Source organism: Oncorhynchus masou, chromosome 9 (assembly GCF_036934945.1).
Source record: "Oncorhynchus masou masou isolate Uvic2021 chromosome 9, UVic_Omas_1.1, whole genome shotgun sequence".
NCBI lineage: Eukaryota > Metazoa > Chordata > Actinopteri > Salmoniformes > Salmonidae > Oncorhynchus > Oncorhynchus masou.
The window spans coordinates 88828560-88853287 of NC_088220.1; the positions used below are offsets into that span (position 1 = coordinate 88828560).

Sequence of the window (24728 nt, forward strand, 5' to 3'; positions counted from 1 at the left end):
GCTGATACAGGGAGAGAGACTGGGCTGATACATGGACAGGGAGAGAGACTGGGCTGATACAGGGAGAGAGACTGGGCTGATACAGGGAGAGAGACTGGGCTGATACAGGGAGAGAGACTGGGCTGATACATGGAGAGAGACTGGGCTGATACAGGGAGAGAGACTGGGCTGATACAGGGACAGGGAGAGAGACTGGGCTGATACAGGGAGAGAGACTGGGCTGATACAGGGAGAGAGACTGGGCTGATACAGGGAGAGAGACTGGGCTGATACAGGGAGAGAGACTGGGCTGATACAGGGAGAGAGACTGGGCTGAGACAGGGAGAGAGACTGGGCTGATACAGGGAGAGAGACTGGGCTGATACAGGGAGAGAGACTGGGCTGATACAGGGAGAGAGACTGGGCTGATACAGGGAGGGAGAGAGACTGGGCTGATACAGGGAGAGAGACTGGGCTGATACAGGGAGAGAGACTGGGCTGATACAGGGAGAGAGACTGGGCTGATACAGGGAGAGAGACTGGGCTGATACAGGGAGAGAGACTGGGCTGATACAGGGAGAGAGACTGGGCTGATACAGGGAGAGAGACTGGGCTGATACAGGGAGAGAGACTGGGCTGATACAGGGACAGGGAGAGAGACTGGGCTGATACAGGGAGAGAGACTGGGCTGATACAGGGAGAGAGACTGGGCTGATACATGGAGAGAGACTGGGCTGATACAGGGAGAGCTGACTGGGCTGATACAGGGAGAGAGACTGGGCTGATACAGGGAGAGAGACTGGGCTGATACAGGGAGAGAGACTGGGCTGATACAGGGAGAGAGACTGGGCTGATACAGGGAGAGAGACTGGGCTGATACAGGGAGAGAGACTGGGCTGATACAGGGAGAGAGACTGGGCTGATACAGGGAGAGAGACTGGGCTGATACAGGGAGAGAGACTGGGCTGATACAGGGAGAGAGACTGGGCTGATACAGGGAGAGAGACTGGGCTGATACAGGGACAGGGAGAGAGACTGGGCTGATACAGGGAGAGAGACTGGGCTGATACAGGGAGAGAGACTGGGCTGATACAGGGAGAGAGACTGGGCTGATACAGGGAGAGAGACTGGGCTGATACAGGGAGAGAGACTGGGCTGATACAGGGAGAGAGACTGGGCTGATACAGGGAGAGAGACTGGGCTGATACAGGGAGAGAGACTGGGCTGATACAGGGAGAGCGACTGGGCTGATACAGGGAGAGAGACTGGGCTGATACAGGGACAGGGAGAGAGACTGGGCTGATACAGGGAGAGAGACTGGGCTGATACAGGGAGAGCGACTGGGCTGATACAGGGACAGGGAGAGAGACTGGGCTGATACAGGGAGAGAGACTGGGCTGATACAGGGAGAGAGACTGGGCTGATACAGGGAGAGAGACTGGGCTGATACAGGGAGAGAGACTGGGCTGATACAGGGAGAGAGACTGGGCTGATACAGGGAGAGAGACTGGGCTGATACAGGGACAGGGAGAGCGACTGGGCTGATACAGGGAGAGAGACCAGTAACCAGCAGTTAGCCTAGTGGTTAGTGTTGGGCCAGTAACCAGCAGGTAGCCTAGTGGTTAGAGCGCTGTTCCTAGGCCCACAAGCATTTCGCTATACTCTCATTAACATCTGCTAACCATGTGTATGTGACAAATAAAATTTGATTTGTTCCTAGGCCCACTGTTCCTAGGCCCACTGTTCCTAGGCCCACTGTTCCTAAGCTGGGACTGACTTGCCTCGTTAAAGGTTCAATTAAAAAAGGTTGAGTTCCTGTTTTATTTTCTCCTCTCAATCATAGTTACATGATTAACTTGCTAAGAAATAAACAGAAAACAAAACCCATTTTCATTAGCGTATGTCATAAAGAATCCACACTAAACATGGAAACATCTGATCATTTCAATACACATGCAAAAAATCTCTACACATTTCCACACGTGGAACAACTCAGCATTCTACCGCTAATTACACAGCAGCTCATCTTAAAATCCCTACACATGAAATAGAAAGTCAACAATATTTCATGTTTTACTCACATTGGATACTGTGACGCAAACCTAACAAGAGGTCAAAGGATACGTGCAGGAGAGTTCTTTAAGGTTCATGACAGATGTTACGCACGCCTCTATGAAGAGGGAACGCAACACCCTGCTACAACTCAACTCTCCGTGAAGTGAAAACGTTATGGACTGTAGGCGTGAGTAAGGATGACAACAGGCAGAATGTGGTACCGTTTACAAGGACTTTATTCCTTCACACGGTAATATGGGGAAAAGGGGCTGGACGGAACCAACGCAAAGAAAGTAAATCTCAAAGCCCCCCCTCTCCTATCTTACCTGCCTACCCACTACCTATCTAACTTAGCACCACCTGGTGCTCTAACCAAAATACAGGGGGTGGTCCGCCCAGGTCTTACCTAGTGTGCCTAGACAGTGAATATACTACGGGTATATGTATGCCCGCGTGCCTCTTGCCTAAGCACTCCCTAGGTGCCTTCCCCCCTGGGAACAAATGAAACAGGAGAACAAATAATTTCTCAAACAAACTAAGAAACAAAGGACATCAAATAAGCTCTATCTGAGCAACAAACTCACTGAACATACCAACTGCTACCAACAACTAACATAGTAAATGACCACAGCCATCAGCCTCCTCTCTCAGCAATGATTCTCTATCACATTCAATCTCTCTGCAATGACCTCCCAGCAATGACCCTCCTGAACAGAACACTGGCTTTTATATAGCTTCAGAATGAATGTGTAACTGGAGACAGCTGTGTCTTGACGAGGGGGCGGGGTCAGCTCTCCAATTAGCCATGGAGTCGACCAATCAGCTGCTTGAGGGATTTCAGGAAGCCATTTCCTGAAATAAACACATGCAAACATACAAACTACAACACAAGCTGGGGAACGTAACACAGACCTCACCTATTGGTGTATTGCTGCCACCTACTGTACGGGTAGTGAACACATTTTAAACATCTATTTATCTAATCTATCTAATCTATTTATCTATTAATTCATTTTGGGAAAGGTGGGGAATACAAACTTCATATACAAAACAAAACAAAAATAAATCCTTCAGTGATAATGCATAAATCCTTCAGTGATAATGAATACATCTTTCAGTGATAATGAAGAAATCTTTTAGTGATAATGCATAAATCTTTCGGCGATAATGCATAAAATATTTCAGTGATAATGCATAAATCCTTTAGTGATCATGCATAAATCCTTCAGTGATAATGAATAAATCCTTCAGTGATAATGAATAAATCTTTCAGTGATAATGAATAAATCTCTCAGTGATAATGAATAAATCATTCAGCTATAATGCATAAATCATTCAGTGATAATGTATAAATCGTTCAGCGATAATGCATAAATATTTTAGTGATAATGCATAAATCCTTCAGTGATAATGGAAGAGTTGTTTGGTACCGAATTAAAAGACACAGAATGCAGGTAAGGATGCAGGTGATCTCAGAGCATGAAGTTGTATAGAGATCTCTAGTGCACGGAAGCCTGTATTACATGGGCAGCACCATATAAAGACATTGGGATCTCTACACATCTCTATAGCTCAGAGGCACCTATAATTAAAGGAGCAGTTCATTTAAAAGTGAGATTTTCTTTGTTGTGTGCCTTTCCTACAATGTCGTTAGATGCTTTTTTTTTCCTTCCGCGAAGATCTCCACTAAACACAAAATCAAGACTTTTATCTGTGTTTCTGTGACCGCCAATAACTTCAGAATGAATGTGACACTGACTACAAATACAAAGTTGCATTATACATAATTCTTTACATAACACATCTTTACACAATACGCCATCTTTACACAATGCGCCATCTTTACACAATGCGCCATCTTTACACAATGCGCCATCTTTACACAATACGCCATCTTTACACAATGCGCCATCTTTACACAATGCGCCATCTTTACACAATACGCCATCTTTACACAATACGCCATCTTTACACAATGCTCCATCTTAACACAATGCGCCATCTTTACACAATGCGCCATCTTTACACAATGCGCCATCTTTACACAATGCGCCATCTTTACACAATACATCTTTAATTCCGTGACAAGAGAAGGATATAAAGACACTCCAATGAAAACCCAGATGACTGTATTCAACTATAAATTCATTACAGACGACACTTACCTATGTATTGGAATGATATTTTAGTCCATTTTATTTTATTTCAATTGAGTTTAGTTGAACTATTTGTACGCTACTGTCTGTCATTTTTGCGTCGATATATTTAATGATGTGTAATGTGCTCAATGGTGTGCCAAATGTTGATTTAAGTGCATTAGTTTAGGGTAAGCATTAGATTAAGCCATGCAGTGCATTATTTTAGGGTAAGCATTAGATTAAGCCATGCAGTGCATTATTTTAGGGTAAGCATTAGATTAAGCCATGCAGTGCATTATTTTAGGGTAAGCATTAGATTAAGCCATGCAGTGCATTATTTTTGGGTAAGCATTAGATTAAGCCATGCAGTGCATTATTTTAGGGTAAGCATTAGATTACGCCATGCAGTGCATTATTTTAGGGTAAGCATTAGATTAAGCCATGCAGTGCATTATTTTAGGGTAAGCATTAGATTAAGCCATGCAGTGCATTATTTTAGGGTAAGCATTAGATTAAGCCATGCAGTGCATTATTTTAGGGTAAGCATTAGATTAAGCCATGCAGTGCATTATTTTAGGTTAAGCATTAGATAAAGCCATGCAGTGCATTATTTTAGGGTAAGCATTAGATTAAGCCATGCAGTGCATTATTTTAGGGTAAGCATTAGATTAAGCCATGCAGTGCATTATTTTAGGGTAAGCATTAGATTAAGCCATGCAGTGCATTATTTTAGGGTAAGCATTAGATTAAGCCATGCAGTGCATTATTTTAGGGTAAGCATTAGATTAAGCCATGCAGTGCATTATTTTAGGGTAAGCATTAGATTAAGCCATGCAGTGCATTATTTTAGGGTAAGCATTAGATTAAGCCATGCAGTGCATTATTTTAGGGTAAGCATTAGATTAAGCCATGCAGTGCATTATTTTAGGGTAAGCATTAGATTAAGCCATGCAGTGCATTATTTTAGGGTAAGCATTAGATTAAGCCATGCAGTGAATTTAGAAAGTATTCAACCCCCTTGACCTTTTCCCCAATAATGACAAAGCAAAAACAGGTTTTAAGAAATTTTAGGAAATGTATTAAAAAATAAAAACATACCTTATTTACATAAGTATTCAGACCCTTTGCTATGAGACTCGAAATTGAGTTCAGGTGCATCTTGTTTCCATTGATCATCCTTGAGATGTTTCTACAACTTGATTGGAGTTTGGAACAACCTAGACTCCTCCTAGAGCTGGCAGCCCACCCAAACTGAGAAATCGGGAGGAGAAGGGCCTAGGTCAAGGAGGTGACCAAGAACCTGCCTAAATGTCTACCGAACCGTAGCACTCACGTCTGTAGCCATGAAGTACTTTGAAAGGCTGGTCATGGCTCACATCAACACCATTATCCCAGAAACCCTAGACCCACTCCAATTACCATACCGCACAAACAGATCCACAGATGATGCAATCTCTATTGCACACCACACTGCCCTTTCCCAGCTGGACAAAAGGAACACCTATGTGAGAATGCTGTTCATTGACTACAGTTCAGCGTTCAACACCATAGCGCACTCAAAGCTCATCACCAAGCTAAGGACCCTGGGACTAAACACCTCCCTCTGCAACTGGATCCTGGACTGCCTGACGGGCCGCCCCCCAGGTGGTTAGTGGTGAGGGTAGGTAACACCACATCCGCCACGCTGATCCGCAACACGGGGGCTCCACAGGGGTGCGTGCTCAGTCCCCTCCTGTACTCCCTGTTCACTCATGACAGCACGGCCAGGCACGACTCCAACACCATCATTAAGTTTCCAGACGACACAACAGTGGTAGGCCTGATCACCGAAAACAACGAGACAGCCTATAGGGAGGTCAGAGACCTGTCCGTGTGGTGCCAGGACAACAACAGTGGTAGGCCTGATCACCGAAAACAACGAGACAGCCTATAGGGAGGTCAGAGACCAGGCCGGGTGGTGCCAGGACAACAACCTCTCCCTCAATGTGATCAAGACAAAGGAGATGATTATGGGCTACAGGAAAAAGAGGGTTGAGCACTCCCCCATTGTCATCGACGGGGCTGTAGTGGAGCAGGTTGAGAGCTTCAGGTTCCTTGGTGTCCACATCACTAACCAACTGGTTGCATCACTGCCTGGTATGGCAACTGCTCGGCTTCCGACTGCAAGGCACTACAGAGAGTAGTGTGAACGACCGAGTACATCACTGGGGCCAAGCGTCCTGCCATCCAGGCCCTAAAAATTGCCCGACTCCAGCCACCCTAGTCATAGACTGTTCTCTCTGCTACAGCACGGCAAGCGGGACCGGAGTGCCAAGTCTGGGTCCAAAAGGCTTCTAAACAGATTCTACCCCCGAGACACAAGACTCCTGAACATCTAGACAAATGGCTCCCCAGACTATTTCACCTCCCCTCTCCACACCGCTGCCACTCTCTGTTGTCATCTATGCATAGTCACTTTAATAACTCTACCTACATGTACATACTACCTGAACTAACCGGTGCCCCTGCGCATTGACTCTGTACCGGTACCCCCTGTATATAGCCTCCACATTGACTCTGTACCGTAATACCCTGTATATAGCCTCCACATTGACTCTGTACCGTAATACCCTGTATATAGCCTCCACATTGACTCTGTACCGTAACACCCTGTATATAGCCTCCACATTGACTCTGTACCGTAATATCCTGTATATAGCCTCCACATTGACTCTGTACCTTAATACCCTGTATATAGCCTCCACATTGACTCTGTACCGTAATACCCTGTATAGCCTCCACATTGACTCTGTACCGTAATACCCTGTATTTAGCCTCCACATTGACTCTGTACCGTAATACCCTGTTTATAGCCTCCACATTGACTCTGTACCGTAATACCCTGTATATAGCCTCCACATTGACTCTGTACCGTAATATCCTGTATATAGCCTCCACATTGACTCTGTACCTTAATACCCTGTATATAGCCTCCACATTGACTCTGTACCGTAATACCCTGTATAGCCTCCACATTGACTCTGTACCGTAATACCCTGTATATAGCCTCCACATTGACTCTGTACCGTAATACCCTGTATATAGCCTCCACATTGACTCTGTACCGTAATACCCTGTATATAGCCTCCACATTGACTCTGTACCGTAACACCCTGTATATAGCCTCCACATTGACTCTTTATTTACTTGTTACTTTTATATTTTTTTATTTTATCCATTTCTTTTTAAAACTGTTGGTTAGGGACTTTCACTGTCTACACCTGTTGTATTCAGCATTTCACTGTCTACACCTGTTGTATTCAGCATTTCACTGTCTACACCTGTTGTATTCAGCATTTCACTGTAAGGTCTACCTACACCTGTTGTATTCAGCATTTCACTGTGAGGTCTACTACACCTGTTGTATTCAGCATTTCACTGTAAGGTCTACTACACCTGTTGTATTCGGCATTTCACTGTGAGGTCTACTACACCTGTTGTATTCAGCATTTCACTGTCAGGTCTACTACACCTGTTGTATTCAGCATTTCACTGTGAGGTCTACTACACCTGTTGTATTCAGCATTTCACTGTGAGGTCTACTACACCTGTTGTATTCGGCATTTCACTGTGAGGTCTACTACACCTGTTGTATTCAGCATTTCACTGTCTACACCTGTTGTATTCAGCATTTCACTGTCTACACCTGTTGTATTCAGCATTTCACTGTAAGGTCTACTACACCTGTTGTATTCAGCATTTCACTATGAGGTCTACTACACCTGTTGTATTCAGCATTTCACTGTAAGGTCTACTACACCTGTTGTATTCAGCATTTCACTGTAAGGTCTACTACACCTGTCCAGATTGAGTGTTTGTTGCAGCTCGTTCCAGTCGCTAGCTGCAGCGAACTAGGGATGTGTGTGCTTGGGGGATCTTTAACAGAATGTGACGGGTGTTGTATGTGGAGGGTGAGGGCTGCAGTAGATATTTTTTTTATTTGACCTTTATTTAACGAGACTAGATTTTTTTTACAGCTTTATTGAACTAGGCAAATCAGTTAAGAATAAATTCTTATTTTCAATGACGTCCTAGTAACAGGGGCAGAATGGGATTTGAACTTGCAATCTTTCGGTTACTAGTCCAGCGCTCTAACCACTAGGCTACCCTGCCGCCCCAGATAGGGGGAGTTTACAGAGGAGTACAGAGTGCAGTGATGTGTCCTATAAGGGCATTGGTGGCAAATCTGATGGCCGAATGGTAAAGAACATCTAGCCGCTCGAGAGCACCCTGACCTGCCAATCTATAAATTGTGTCTCTGTAATCTAGTATGGGTGGGATGGTCATCAGAATCAGGGTTAGTTTGGCAGCTGGGGTGGAAGAGGAGCGATTACGATAGAGGAAACTAAAGTCTAGATTTAACCAAGTCTAGATTTAACCTTAGCCTGCAGCTTTGATATGTGCTGAGAGAAGGACAGTGTACCGTCTAGCCATACTCCCAAGTACTTGTATGAGGTGACTACCTCAAGCTCTAAACCCTCAGAGGTAGTAATCACACCTGTGGAAAGAGGGTCATTCTTCTTACCAATTCACATGACCTTTGTTTTGGAGGTGTTCAGAACAAGGTTAAGGGTAGGGAAAGCTATTGACGAGGGCCCACCCTACTATTGACCAGGACTCACCCTATATAATGCCCTATTATTGACCAGGGCCCACCCTATGCCCTACTGTATATAGTGTCCTATGGGCTATTTGGGACACACACTATAATCCTGCTTTTGCCTCTTCTCTCTGTGATGTCATCAGGGCCTCTCCAGGGTCTCTCTGGCCCATCCAAAGCTGGGCCAGTGCCCCTCCCCCCTGACCCAGCTCTGACCCCTGGGATGGGGCGTGGTCTGGGACCAGGAGGTCAAAGGTCAGAGATGCCTCGCCCCGCTCAGCAGGTGGTCTATGTCTTCACTACCAGCCTGGCCAACAGGTGAGACATGCACACACAATATGAATGCACACATGTGCACACATACACACCTCACGTGGTGAGATAAAAGGCTCTTCACACAAAAATGCTGAGCAGAAAAGTGCACGAATTGAACAAATCAATTTTTGTGGTCTGGTCTTGTCATGTTTATTTTGTACTAAAATGACTAAACAACAGGTGAAGTAGTAACCTTAACCCAGATGGAGTGGTACCCCCAAACCCAGGTGGAGTAGTACCCCCTAACCCAGGTGGAGTGGTACCCCCTAACCCAGATGGAGTGGTACCCCCCTAAACCAGGTGGAGTAGTACCCCCTAACCCAGATGGAGTGGTACCCCCCTAACCCAGGTGGAGTAGTACCCCCTAACCCAGATGGAGTGGTACCCCCAAACCCTGATGGAGTAGTACCCCCAAACCCAGATGGAGTAGTACCCCCAAACCCAGATGGAGTAGTACCCCCAAACCCAGATGGAGTAGTACCCCCAAACCCAGGTGGAGTAGTACCCCCAAACCCAGGTGGAGTAGTACCCCCAAACCCAGGTGGAGTAGTACCCCCTAACCCAGATGGAGTAGTACCCCCAAACCCAGATGGAGTGGTACCCCCTAACCCAGATGGAGTGGTACCCCCAAACCCAGATGGAGTAGTACCCCCAAACCCAGATGGAGTAGTACCCCCAAACCCAGATGGAGTGGTACCCCCTAACCCAGATGGAGTGGTACCCCCAAACCCAGGTGGAGTGGTACCCCCAAACCCAGATGGAGTGGTACCCCCAAACCCAGATGGAGTGGTACCCCCAAACCCAGGTGGAGTGGTACCCCCAAACCCAGGTGGAGTGGTACCCCCAAACCCAGGTGGAGTGGTACCCCCAAACCCAGGTGGAGTGGTACCCCCAAACCCAGGTGGAGTGGTACCCCCTAACCCAGGTGGAGTGGTACCCCCTAACCCAGGTGGAGTGGTACCCCCTAACCCAGGTAAAGTAGTACCCCCTAACCCAGGTAAAGTGGTAACCCAGGTGGAGTAGTACCCCCTAACCCAGGTAAAGTGGTAACCCTGGTAAAGTAGTACCCCCTAACCCAGGTAAAGTGGTAACCCAGGTAAAGTAGTACCCCCTAGCCCAGGTAAAGTAGTTACCCAGGTCAAGTAGTTACCCAGTAGTTAGCCAGGTCAAGTAGGCCATTTTGCATTAAGCTGTTACAGAGAGAAGCATCAACAGCACTGTGGGTCTAGTAGCTACTCTGAAGTATTAACCCTGTGTTATCTGTCTGTCTCTCAGTGCTGCTGAATCAGTGATGCACGGCCACTCAGACTCTATTCTCCTGTTCCACCAGCAGAACGTCCCACGGACCAAACAACTGGAGCAGGTCAGCTACCCACACTGAAAAGATACGCAGCTACTCACACTGAAAAGATACGCAGCTACCCACACTGAAAAGATACGCAGCTACCCACACTGAAAAGATACGCAGATTCACACACTGAAAAGATACGCAGCTACCCACACTGAAAAGATACGCAGCTACCCACACTGAAAAGATACGCAGCTACCCACACTGAAAAGATACGCAGCTACCCACACTGAAAAGATACGCAGCTACCCACACTGAAAAGATACGCAGCTACCCACACTGAAAAGATACGCAGCTACCCACACTGAAAAGATACGCAGCAACCCACACTGAAAAGATACGCAGCTACCCACACTGAAAAGATACGCAGCTACCCACACTGAAAAGATACGCAGATTCACACACTGAAAAGATACGCAGCTACCCACACTGAAAAGATACGCAGCTTCACACACTGAAAAGATACGCAGCTACCCACACTGAAAAGATACGCAGCTACCCACACTGAAAAGATACGCAGCTACCCACACTGAAAAGATACGCAGATTCACACACTGAAAAGATACGCAGCTACCCACACTGAAAAGATACGCAGCTACCCACACTGAAAAGATACGCAGCTACCCACACTGAAAAGATACGCAGATTCACACACTGAAAAGATACGCAGCGACCCACACTGAAAAGATACGCAGCTACCCACACTGAAAATATATGCAGCTACCCACACTGAAAAGATACGCAGCTACCCACACTGAAAAGATACGCAGCTACCCACACTGAAAAGATACGCAGCTACCCACACTGAAAAGATACGCAGCTACCCACACTGAAAAGATACGCAGCTACCCACACTGAAAAGATACGCAGCTACCCACACTGAAAAGATACTCACCAACACACACTGAAAAGATACGCAGCTACCCACACTGAAAAGATACGCAGCTACCCACACTGAAAAGATACTCACCAACACACACTGAAAAGATACGCAGCTACCCACACTGAAAAGATACGCAGCTACCCACACTGGAAAGATACTCACCAACACACACTGAAAAGATACCCACCAATACACACTGAAAAGATACGCAGCTACCCACACTGAAAAGATACTCACCAACACACACTGAAAAGATACCCACCAATACACACTGAAAAGATACGCAGCTACCCACACTGAAAAGATACGCAGCTACCCACACTGAAAAGATACTCACCAACACACACTGAAAAGATACGCAGCTACCCACACTGAAAAGATACGCAGCTACCCACACTGAAAAGATACGCAGCTACCCACACTGAAAAGATACGCAGCTACCCACACTGAAAAGATACGCAGCTACCCACACTGAAAAGATACTCACCAACACACACTGAAAAGATACCCACCATTACACACTAAAAAGATACGAAGCTACCCACACTGAATAGATACGCAGCTACCCACACTGAAAAGATACGCAGCTACCCACACTGAAAAGATACTCACCAACACACACTGAAAATATACGCAGCTACCCACACTGAAAAGATACGCAGCTACCCACACTGAAAAGATACACAGCTACCCACACTGAAAAGATACACAGCTACCCACACTGAAAAGATACGCAGCTACCCACACTGAAAAGATACGTAGCTACTCACACTGAAAAGATACGTAGCTACTCACACTGAAAAGATACACAGCTACCCACACTGAAAAGATACCCACCAACACACACTGAAAAGATACGCAGCGACCCACACTGAAAAGAACCGCAGCTACCCACACTGAAAAGATACGCAGCTACCCACACTGAAAAGATACGCACCAACCCACACTGAAAAGATACGCAGCTACCCACACTGAAAAGATACGCACCAACCCACACTGAAAAGATACGCAGCTACCCACACTGAAAAGATACGCAGCTACCCACACTGAAAAGATACCCACCAACCCACACTGAAAAGATACGCAGCTACCCACACTGAAAAGATACGCACCAACCCACACTGAAAAGATACTCAGCTACCTACACTGAAAAGATACACAGCTACCTACACTGAAAAGATACGCAGCTACCCACACTGAAAAGATACGCAGCTACCCACACTGAAAAGATACGCAGCTACCCACACTGAAAAGATACGCAGCTTCACACACTGAAAAGATACGCAGCTACCCACACTGAAAATATACACAGCTACCCACACTGAAAAGATACGCAGCTACCCACACTGAAAAGATACGCAGCTACCCACACTGAAAAGATACGCAGCTACCCACACTGAAAAGATACGCAGCTACCCACACTGAAAAGATACGCAGCTACCCACACTGAAAAGATACGCAGCTACCCACACTGAAAAGATACGCAGCTACCTACACTAAAAAGATACTCAGCTACCCACACTGAAAAGATATGCAGCTACCCACACTGAAAAGATATGCAGCTACCCACACTGAAAAGATATGCAGCTACCCACACTGAAAAGATACACAGCTACCCACACTGAAAAGATACTCAGCTACCTACACTAAAAAGATACGCAGCTACCCACACTGAAAATATACTCACCAACACACACTGAAAAGATACGCAGCTACCCACACTGGAAAGATACCCACCAATACACACTAAAAAGATACGCAGCTACCCACACTGAAAAGATACTCACCAACACACACTGAAAAGATACGCAGCTACCCCCACTGAAAAGATACGCAGCTACCCACACTGAAAAGATACTCACCAACACACACTGAAAAGATACGAAGCTACCCACACTGAAAAGATACGCAGCTACCCACACTGAAAAGATACGCAGCTACCCACACTGAAAAGATACGCAGCTACCCACACTGAAAAGATACGCAGCTACCCACACTGAAAAGATACGCAGCTACCCACACTGAAAAGATACGCAGCTACCCACACTGAAGAGATACGCAGCTACCCACACTGAAGAGATACGCAGCTACCCACACTGAAAAGATACGCAGCTACCCACACTGAAAAGATACGCAGCTACCCACACTGAAAAGATACCCACCGACCCACACTGAAAAGATACGCAGCAACCCACACTGAAAAGATACGCAGCGACCCACACTGAAAAGATACGCAGCGACCCACACTGAAAAGATACGCAGCGACCCACACTGAAAAGATACGCAGCAACCCACACTGAAAAGATACGCAGCTACCCACACTGAAAAGATACCCACCAACCCACACTGAAAAGATACGCACCAACCCACACTGAAAAGATACGCACCAACCCACACTGAAAAGATGCTGCACTATAACATTTCAAGACGTCCAAATTACTGAAAGATATCTAGTGGGTACTGATAGTACAGGGTGATATCTGACTAGTGGGTACTGATAGTACAGGGTGATATCTGACTAGTGGGTACTGATAGTACAGGGTGATATCTGACTAGTGGGTACTGATAGTACAGGGTGATATCTGACTAGTGGGTACTGATAGTACAGGGTGATATCTGACTAGTGGGTACTGATGGTACAGGGTGATATCTGACTAGTGGGTACTGATGGTACAGGGTGATATCTGACTAGTGGGTACTGATAGTACAGGGTGATATCTGACTAGTGGGTACTGATAGTACAGGGTGATATCTGACTAGTGGGTACTGATAGTACAGGGTGATATCTGACTAGTGGGTACTGATAGTACAGGGTGATATCTGACTAGTGGGTACTGATAGTACAGGGTGATATCTGACTAGTGGGTACTGATGGTACAGGGTGATATCTGACTAGTGGGTACTGATAGTACAGGGTGATATCTGACTAGTGGGTACTGATAGTACAGGGTGATATCTGACTAGTGGGTACTGATAGTACAGGGTGATATCTGACTAGTGGGTACTGATAGTACAGGGTGATATCTGACTAGTGGGTACTGATAGTACAGGGTGATATCTGACTAGTGGGTACTGATAGTACAGGGTGATATCTGACTAGTGGGTACTGATAGTACAGGGTGATATCTGACTAGTGGGTACTGATAGTACAGGGTGATATCTGACTAGTGGGTACTGATAGTACAGGGTGATATCTGACTACTGGGTACTGATAGTACAGGGTGATATCTGACTAGTGGGTACTGATGGTACAGGGTGATATCTGACTAGTGGGTACTGATAGTACAGGGTGATATCTGACTAGTGGGTACTGATAGTACAGGGTGATATCTGACTAGTGGGTACTGATAGTACAGGGTGATATCTGACTAGTGGGTACTGATAGTACAGGGTGATATCTGACTAGTGGGTACTGATAGTACAGGGTGATATCTGACTAGTGGGTACTGATAGTACAGGGTGATATCTGGGTGATATCTGACTAAAGGGAAGTGAAAGTGTGAAGCTCCAGGTGTTCGAGGAAGTGGGAAGTGAAAGTGTTCACATACTTGTCTTTGTTCCCATTTGTAGTAGAAACTACAGGCTGTGTTTTTCTTCAGATATGCAATGCTTTGCTTAAAATCTCCATGAGAATACAGGTGTCGGTAACACTACCGAACAGTATAATGCTTTAATACTTGTCATAAGCATTTCTGAACCTTTAAAATGTATTATGAGGAGGGTTTATTAACAACCTGTAATAGTCATCTGATCTCTGTCTCCCCTCCCCCCTGTCTCTCCCCTGCCCCCTGTCTCTCCCCTGCCCCCTGTCTCTCCCCTGCCCCCTGTCTCTCCTCTCCCCCCGTCTCTCTCCTCTCCCCCGTCTCTCTCTCCTCTCCCCCCGTCTCTCTCTCCTCTCCCCCGTCTCTCTCTCCTCTCCCCCGTCTCTCTCTCCTCTCTCCCCCGTCTCTCTCCTCTCTCCCCCGTCTCTCTCTCCTCTCCCCCGTCTCTCTCTCCTCTCCCCCGTCTCTCTCTCTTCTCCCCCCCTCTCTCTCTTCTCCCCCGTCTCTCTCTCTTCTCCCCGTCTCTCTTCTCCCCCGTCTCTCTCTTCTCCCCCGTCTCTCTCTTCTCCCCCGTCTCTCTCTTCTCCCCCGTCTCTCTTCTCCCCCCCGTCTCTCTCTCCTCTCCCCCGTCTCTCTCTCCCTCTCCCCCCATCTCTCTCTCCTCTCCCCCGTCTCTCTCTCCTCTTCCCCCGTCTCTCTCTCCTCTTCCCCCGTCTCTCTCTCCTCTCCCCCCCGTCTCTCTCTCTCCTCTCCCCCGTCTCTCTCTCCTCTCCCCCGTCTCTCTCTCCTCTCCCCCGTCTCTCTCTCCTCTCCCCTGTCTTTCTCTCCTCTCCTCACCCCCGTCTTTCTCTCCTCTCCTCTCCCCCTGTCTTTCTCTCCTCTCCCTCTCCCCCTGTCTTTCTCTCTCCTCTCCTCTCCCCCTGTCTTTCTCTCCTCTCCTCTCCTCTCCTCTCCCCCTGTCTTTCTCTCCTCTCCTCTCCCCCTGTCTTTCTCTCCTCTCCTCTCCCCCCTGTCTTTCCCTCCTCTCCTCTCCCCCCTGTCTTTCCCTCCTCTCCTCTCCCCCTGTCTTTCTCTCCTCTCCTCTCACCTCTGTCTTTCTCTCCTCTCCCCTCTGTCTTGCTCTCCTCTCCCCCCTGTCTTTCTCTCCTCTCCTCTCCCCTCTGTCTTTCTCTCCTCTCCCCTCTGTCTTTCTCTCCTCTCCCCTCTGTCTTTCTCTCCTCTCCCCTCTGTCTTTCTCTCCTCTCCCCCCTGTCTTTCTCTCCTCTCCCACAGTGTGCCCCATCAGGGAAACATCCCAGTCTGTCAGGGCAGCTGAGCTCCAGCAGCACCCCTCCCATGGGCACCCCCAAGTCCCAGAGCGGCACCCCCAGACCGGCCTCTGTGGTAGGGAGCCACCTCCAGGCTGCGGGAAGCAGGACACCCTCTTCCACGGGACACCCCGACTCTGAGCCCCTCCAGAGCAGACCGGGGGGTCTTGGAGCCTCCAATAACATTGGCAGTACTCCCTCCCACCAGCCAGGGAACGCTGTTGCACCTATACCTTCTGGCCCAGGCCCTGGGGGTGGAGGTCGTGGAGGGGAGGGGAAAGGGGTGCTGCCTCACCCCAGCGCGGGGGTGTCTCCGTCGGGTAGCCCCTCGGTGCTCTCAGCCCACCTGCAGGGCGACGTGGGGGCGAGGGGTAATGGAGGAGACGGAGGTCTGTCTAAAGAACAGCTGGAACACAGAGAGAGGTCTCTACAGACCCTCAGGGACATTGAGAGGCTTTTGCTCCGCTCTGGGACAGCAGGGGGCGCCGGAGAGCCACCAGGCCCCAACAACAACCCCATCAATGTAAACAACATTAACACAGAAGGTAGTGGCGGTGGTCCGCAGGAGGACGCGGAGAATAGCGGTAATAATAACAACGATGCTAACAACATGTTGCTTCCCCCTATGGGCAAGATGAAGAAGTACGAGGAGCCTCTCAGGTCCATCATCTCCCAGACGCAGCATCTGGGGGGAGCAGTGGGGATGGACGGCTCTCCCATGGGGGGTCCCCACCACCCGACCGCCACCTCCACTCCCCTGGGGGCCTGGACATGGGGCCCCTCTTGGGTCCTGACGGACTGACCCCAGAGCAGGTGGCCTGGAGGCAGCTGCAGGAGGATTATTACCAGGAGAAGAGAAGGCAGGAGGAGCTTCAGCCTAACCCTCACACACACCCCCAGCACTTCAGATTGATGCAGGAGATGGGTCCCCCGGTTATGATGAGGGGTCCCCCTCCGCCATACCACAGCAAGTCTGGGGAGCAGCAGTGGGGCCCCGGGGGGCCCATGATGGGTCCGGGAGGGATGGGACCAGGAGGGATGGGGCCCGGTAACCCTCGGATGATAGACATGCACCAGGAGGGGCCCCGGGGGCCACGGTTCCTGGGCCAGATGCAGAGGGTTACCCCTGGGGGGGGGGGTTTCCCAAGCAGTCCTGGAGGGGTGTTATCCATCGAGGGTCTCAGCCCCCAGCGGGCAGCCAGGCCAGGCATGTGGATAGAGGACCTGCCCCCCAATATGATGGGTGGTGGCAGGGGGCCATTCTACCATGGGGGGCCAGGCGGGGGACCCCCCCAACACATGCAGGGTGACCCTGAGCGCATGCTGACCCGGGAAGATATGTTCCGTATCATGGAGAAGAGGCAGCTACAGGGGCTCCACCACCTGGAGCTGGAGAGGATAGTCCAACAACAGGGTATGGGGGGCCCCAGGATGATGGAGGGGCCAGGGGGGTTCCCCAACCAGGGGATGGGCAGAGGGCCAGGATCAAGGGGGGACCCCATGGACTTCCTAGGATCCAGGGAGATGATGGGGTCCCCGGGCGGTGGTGTAGGTGGAGGGGGACCCCAGATGAGAGATCTGATAGACTCCTCTCTCGGCCCCGGGGGGATGAACATGAACGTTAACATGATGAACCAGCAGCAGCAGATGATGCTGCAGAAGCTGAGAGGAGGAGGAGGAAGAGGAGGAGGAGGAGGGCCACTAGAGGGTCCTTTAAGGGACTTGCTAAGCCAAGAGGACATCGCTCGGATCCGGGCCGCCCAGAATGATGCAGGACATGGAGGGAGTAAAGTGATGCTCCAGGGACCAGACGGCCCGCTCCACTTCCCCACCCAGGGGCCCTTTCCTGGGGGACCGGGAGGAGGCGATGGGGGATACCTCCAGGGGCCTGGGGCTAACATGTTCGGCTTGCCTGACCAGCATGGTGGGGGCCTCACATGGGGGGTACGTCTCGCCTCAGCCACATGCCCATGGGTGGTGGTGGGGGGGGGCCCCGGGGCGCAGACCTCGGCTCCCACCACCCTTCGGACCTGTCCATCAACGTGAACCCCGGTATGGTCTCCCCGGCGATGCCCCCTCCCCCTCACCAGCTCAAGTCTCCATCCCTTAACCAGGAGCCATCGCCTCTCATGAACTCCCCCGCCGCGGGACTTAAGTCCCCCTCTCAGATATCCTCCGCTGGGGGTCCTCAGAGCCAGCAACACCCCCTACCCCCTGCCTCTGGGGCCGGGACCCCCTCCTCTTCCTCCATGAAGTCTCCCCAGGTGATGGGCCCCTCCCTGGGTATGCGCTCCCCCTCAGACTCCCCTGGACGTCTGAAGTCTCCAGCCATGGTGTCGTCTCCAGGGTGGACATCCTCTCCGAAGACCGCTCTACCCAGCCCTGGGGGACTTAGCGGTGGGAAGGGGCTGGGGAACGGAGGCAGCAGCTCCACAGAGACTGGTAAGAACTAGACATAGGATATGTCCCAGATGGCACCCTGATAAGAACGATCACTAAATGTTACTATAGTTACTATGATCCAGGAGCCTGAAGAAAGTTTTTGTATTTAACTCGTCAGTTAAATTCTGACGGTTAACTGCCTTTTTCAGGGGGCAAAATGGCAGATTTTTACCTTGTCAGCTCGGGGATTCGATCTAGCAACCTTTCGGTTACTGGCCCAATGCTCTAACCACTAGGCTTCCTGCCGCACCAAAAGTAGACACCCAGTTGAATTGTTTCCACATTTTGTTGTTACTATCTACAGAAAATACTCTATAATATCAAAGTGAAAACAAATTTCTACTTTTTCTTACAAATGTAATACTTTTTTATTTTTTATAACTAAAATATAGTCATGGTAGAAGTGTTTTAGGGTAGCCTAGTGGCTAGAGCATTGGACTAGTAACTGAAAGGTTGCGAGTTCAAACCCCCGAGCTGACAAGGTACAAATCTGTTGTTCTGCCCCTGAACAGGCAGTTAACCCACTGTTCCTAGGCCGTCATTGAAAATAAGAATGTGTTCTTTACTGACTTGCCTAGTAAAATAAAGGTTAAATAAAAAGTATGAATAAATATGAATATTCAGCACCTTTTTAGTTCAGGAGTAAAACATGGCTTTACAAATCTTTAAGTTGTATGGATTCACTCTGAAATGATAGGGGGCGACATGATTTCATGAATGACTATCAGGGGGTCCTAAAATATCTGTAAGGGTACTTCGGTGAAGTATTGAATTTTAAGCACAGATTCAACTACAAAGACCAGGGAGCTTTTTGAAAGCCTCATAAAGAGAGACGGTGATTGGTAGATGGGTAACAATAACAAATCAGACATTAAATATATCTTTAAACATCATCAAGTTATGAATGTATGTACACGACATGACCAAAAGTATGTGGACACCTGCTCGTCGAACATCTCATTCCAAAATCATCTGCATTAATATGGAATTGGTCCCTCCTTTGCTACTGTAACAGCCTCCAGTCTTCTGGGAAGGCTTTCCACTAGATGTTGGAACATTGCTGCTATAACAGCCTCCACTCTTCTGGGAAGGTTTTCCACTAGATGTAGGAACATTGCTGCTATAACAGCCTCCACTCTTCTGGGAAGGCTTTCCACTAGATGTTGGAACATTGCTGCTATAACAGCCTCCACTCTTCTGGGAAGGCTTTCCACTAGATGTAGGAACATTGCTGCTATAACAGCCTCCACTCTTCTGGGAAGGCTTTCCACTAGATGTAGGAACATTGCTGCTATAACAGCCTCCACTCTTCTGGGAAGGCTTTCCACTAGATGTAGGAACATTGCTGCTATAACAGCCTCCACTCTTCTGGGAAGGCTTTCCACTAGATGTAGGAACATTGCTGCTATAACAGCCTCCACTCTTCTGGGAAGGCTTTCCACAAGATGCTGGAACATTGCTGCTACAACAGCCTCCACTCTTCTGGGAAGGCTTTCCACTAGATGTAGGAACATTGCTGCTATAACAGCCTCCACTCTTCTGGGAAGGCTTTCCACTAGATGTAGGAACATTGCTGCTATAACAGCCTCCACTCTTCTGGGAAGGCTTTCCACTAGATGTAGGAACATTGCTGCTATAACAGCCACCACTCTTCTGGGAAGGCTTTCCACTAGATGTAGGAACATTGCTGCTATAACAGCCTCCACTCTTCTGGGAAGGCTTTCCACTAGATGTTGGAACATTGCTGCTATAACAGCCTCCACTCTTCTGGGAAGGTTTTCCACTAGATGTAGGAACATTGCTGCTATAACAGCCTCCACTCTTCTGGGAAGGCTTTCCACTAGATGTAGGAACATTGCTGCTATAACAGCCTCCACTCTTCTGGGAAGGCTTTCCACTAGATGTTGGAACATTGCTGCTACAACAGCCTCCACTCTTCTGGGAAGGCTTTACACTAGATGTTGGAACATTGCTGCTATAACAGCCTCCACTCTTCTGGGAAGGCTTTCCACTAGATGTAGGAACATTGCTGCTATAACAGCCTCCACTCTTCTGGGAAGGCTTTCCACTAGATGTTGGAACATTGCTGCTATAACAGCCTCCACTCTTCTGGGAAGGCTTTCCACAAGATGCTGGAACATTGCTGCTACAACAGCCTCCACTCTTCTGGGAAGGCTTTCCACTAGATGTAGGAACATTGCTGCTATAACAGCCTCCACTCTTCTGGGAAGGCTTTCCACTAGATGTAGGAACATTGCTGCTATAACAGCCTCCACTCTTCTGGGAAGGCTTTCCACTAGATGTAGGAACATTGCTGCTATAACAGCCACCACTCTTCTGGGAAGGCTTTCCACTAGATGTAGGAACATTGCTGCTATAACAGCCTCCACTCTTCTGGGAAGGCTTTCCACTAGATGTTGGAACATTGCTGCTATAACAGCCTCCACTCTTCTGGGAAGGTTTTCCACTAGATGTAGGAACATTGCTGCTATAACAGCCTCCACTCTTCTGGGAAGGTTTTCCACTAGATGTTGGAACATTGCTGCTATAACAGCCTCCACTCTTCTGGGAAGGTTTTCCACTAGATGTTGGAACATTGCTGCTATAACAGCCTCCACTCTTCTGGGAAGGCTTTCCACTAGATGTAGGAACATTGCAGCTATAACAGCCTCCACTCTTCTGGGAAGGCTTTCCACTAGATGTAGGAACATTGCTGCTATAACAGCCTCCACTCTTCTGGGAAGGCTTTCCACTAGATGTTGGAACATTGCTGCTATAACAGCCTCCACTCTTCTGGGAAGGCTTTCCACTAGATGTAGGAACATTGCTGCTATAACAGCCTCCACTCTTCTGGGAAGGCTTTCCACTAGATGTAGGAACATTGCTGCTATAACAGCCTCCACTCTTCTGGGAAGGCTTTCCACTAGATGTAGGAACATTGCTGCTATAACAGCCTCCACTCTTCTGGGAAGGCTTTACACTAGATGTTGGAACATTGCTGCTATAACAGCCTCCACTCTTCTGGGAATGCTTTCCACTAGATGTAGGAACATTGCTGCTATAACAGCCTCCATTCTTCTGGGAAGGCTTTCCACTAGATGTTGGAACGCTGCTGCTATAACAGCCTCCACTCTTCTGGGAAGGCTTTCCACTAGATGTAGGAACATTGCTGCTATAACAGCCTCCACTCTTCTGGGAAGGTTTTCCACTAGATGTAGGAACATTGCTGCTATAACAGCCTCCACTCTTCTGGGAAGGTTTTCCACTAGATGTTGGAACATTGCTGCTATAACAGCCTCCACTCTTCTGGGAAGGTTTTCCACTAGATGTTGGAACATTGCTGCTATAACAGCCTCCACTCTTCTGGGAAGGCTTTCCACTAGATGTAGGAACATTGCAGCTATAACAGCCTCCACTCTTCTGGGAAGGCTTTCCACTAGATGTAGGAACATTGCTGCTATAACAGCCTCCACTCTTCTGGGAAGGCTTTCCACTAGATGTTGGAACATTGCTGCTATAACAGCCTCCACTCTTCTGGGAAGGCTTTCCACTAGATGTAGGAACATTGCTGCTATAACAGCCTCCACTCTTCTGGGAAGGCTTTCCACTAGATGTAGGAACATTGCTGCTATAACAGCCTCCACTCTTCTGGGAAGGCTTTCCACTAGATGTAGGAACATTGCTGCTATAACAGCCTCCACTCTTCTGGGAAGGCTTTACACTAGATGTTGGAACATTGCTGCTATAACAGCCTCCACTCTTCTGGGAATGCTTTCCACTAGATGTAGGAACATTGCTGCTATAACAGCCTCCATTCTTCTGGGAAGGCTTTCCACTAGATGTTGGAACGCTGCTGCTATAACAGCCTCCACTCTTCTGGGAAGGCTTTCCACTAGATGTAGGAACATTGCTGCTATAACAGCCTCCACTCTTCTGGGAAGGCTTTCCACTAGATGTTTGAACATTGCTACTATAACAGCCTCCACTCTTCTAGGAAGGCTTTCCACTAGATGTTGGAACATTGCTGCTATAACAGCCTCCACTCTTCTAGGAAGGCTTTCCACTAGATGTAGGAACATTGCTGCTATAACAGCCTCCACTCTTCTGGGAAGGCTTTCCACTAGATGTAGGAACATTGCTGCTATAACAGCCTCCACTCTTCTGGGAAGGCTTTCTACTAGATGTTGGAACATTGCTGCTATAACAGCCTCCACTCTTCTGGGAAGGCTTTCCACTAGATGTTGGAACATTGCTGCTATAACAGTCTCCACTCTTCTGGGAAGGCTTTCCACTAGATGTAGGAACATTGCTGCTATAACAACCTCCACTCTTCTGGGAAGGCTTTCCACTAGATGTAGGAACATTGCTGCTATAACAGCCTCCAGTCTTCTGGGAAGGCTTTCCACTAGATGTAGGAACATTGCTGCTATAACAGCCTCCACTCTTCTGGGAAGGCTTTCCACTAGATGTAGGAACATTGCTGCTATAACAGCCTCCTCTCTTCTGGGAAGGCTTTCCACTAGATGTTGGAACATTGCTGCTATAACAGCCTCCTCTCTTCTGGGAAGGCTTTCCACTAGATGTTGGAACATTGCTGCTATAACAGCCTCCACTCTTCTGGGAAGGCTTTCCACTAGATGTAGGAACATTGCTGCTATAACAGCCTCCAGTCTTCTGGGAAGGCTTTCCACTAGATGTAGGAACATTGCTGCTATAACAGCCTCCACTCTTCTGGGAAGGCTTTCCACTAGATGTAGGAACATTGCTGCTATAACAGCCTCCTCTCTTCTGGGAAGGCTTTCCACTAGATGTTGGAACATTGCTGCTATAACAGCCTCCTCTCTTCTGGGAAGGCTTTCCACTAGATGTTGGAACATTGCTGCTATAACAGCCTCCACTCTTCTGGGAAGGCTTTCCACTAGATGTAGGAACATTGCTGCTATAACAGCCTCCACTCTTCTGGGAAGGCTTTCCACTAGATGTAGGAACATTGCTGCTATAACAGCCTCCACTCTTCTGGGAAGGCTTTCCACTAGATGTAGGAACATTGCTGCTATAACAGCCTCCACTCTTCTGGGAAGGCTTTCCACTAGATGTAGGAACATTGCTGCTATAACAGCCTCCACTCTTCTGGGAAGGCTTTCCACTAGATGTTGGAACATTGCTGCTATAACAGCCTCCAGTCTTCTGGGAAGGCTTTCTACTAGATGTTGGAACATTGCTGCTATAACAGCCTCCACTCTTCTGGGAAGGCTTTCCACTAGATGTTGGAACATTGCTGCTATAACAGCCTCCACTCTTCTGGGAAGGCTTTCCACTAGATGTAGGAACATTGCTGCTATAACAACCTCCACTCTTCTGGGAAGGCTTTCCACTAGATGTAGGAACATTGCTGCTATAACAGCCTCCAGTCTTCTGGGAAGGCTTTCCACTAGATGTAGGAACATTGCTGCTATAACAGCCTCCACTCTTCTGGGAAGGCTTTCCACTAGATGTAGGAACATTGCTGCTATAACAGCCTCCTCTCTTCTGGGAAGGCTTTCCACTAGATGTTGGAACATTGCTGCTATAACAGCCTCCTCTCTTCTGGGAAGGCTTTCCACTAGATGTTGGAACATTGCTGCTATAACAGCCTCCACTCTTCTGGGAAGGCTTTCCACTAGATGTAGGAACATTGCTGCTATAACAGCCTCCAGTCTTCTGGGAAGGCTTTCCACTAGATGTAGGAACATTGCTGCTATAACAGCCTCCACTCTTCTGGGAAGGCTTTCCACTAGATGTAGGAACATTGCTGCTATAACAGCCTCCTCTCTTCTGGGAAGGCTTTCCACTAGATGTTGGAACATTGCTGCTATAACAGCCTCCACTCTTCTGGGAAGGCTTTCCACTAGATGTTGGAACATTGCTGCTATAACAGTCTCCACTCTTCTGGGAAGGCTTTCCACTAGATGTAGGAACATTGCTGCTATAACAACCTCCACTCTTCTGGGAAGGCTTTCCACTAGATGTAGGAACATTGCTGCTATAACAGCCTCCAGTCTTCTGGGAAGGCTTTCCACTAGATGTAGGAACATTGCTGC

The 24728-nt window shown here is 48.3% G+C and overlaps 1 protein-coding gene across 1 annotated transcript in view; it reads left to right on the plus strand.

Annotated features, from left to right (window-relative positions):
• bcl9l (bcl9 like) overlaps positions 1-24728 on the plus strand; it is a 111763-nt gene that overhangs the window by 77868 nt on the left and 9167 nt on the right. The window contains 5 exon segments of the mRNA XM_064975395.1: positions 8958-9129; positions 10402-10489; positions 16172-16945; positions 16948-18135; positions 18138-18648. Of these exon segments, the coding sequence (XP_064831467.1) occupies positions 8958-9129; positions 10402-10489; positions 16172-16945; positions 16948-18135; positions 18138-18648 (2733 nt within the window).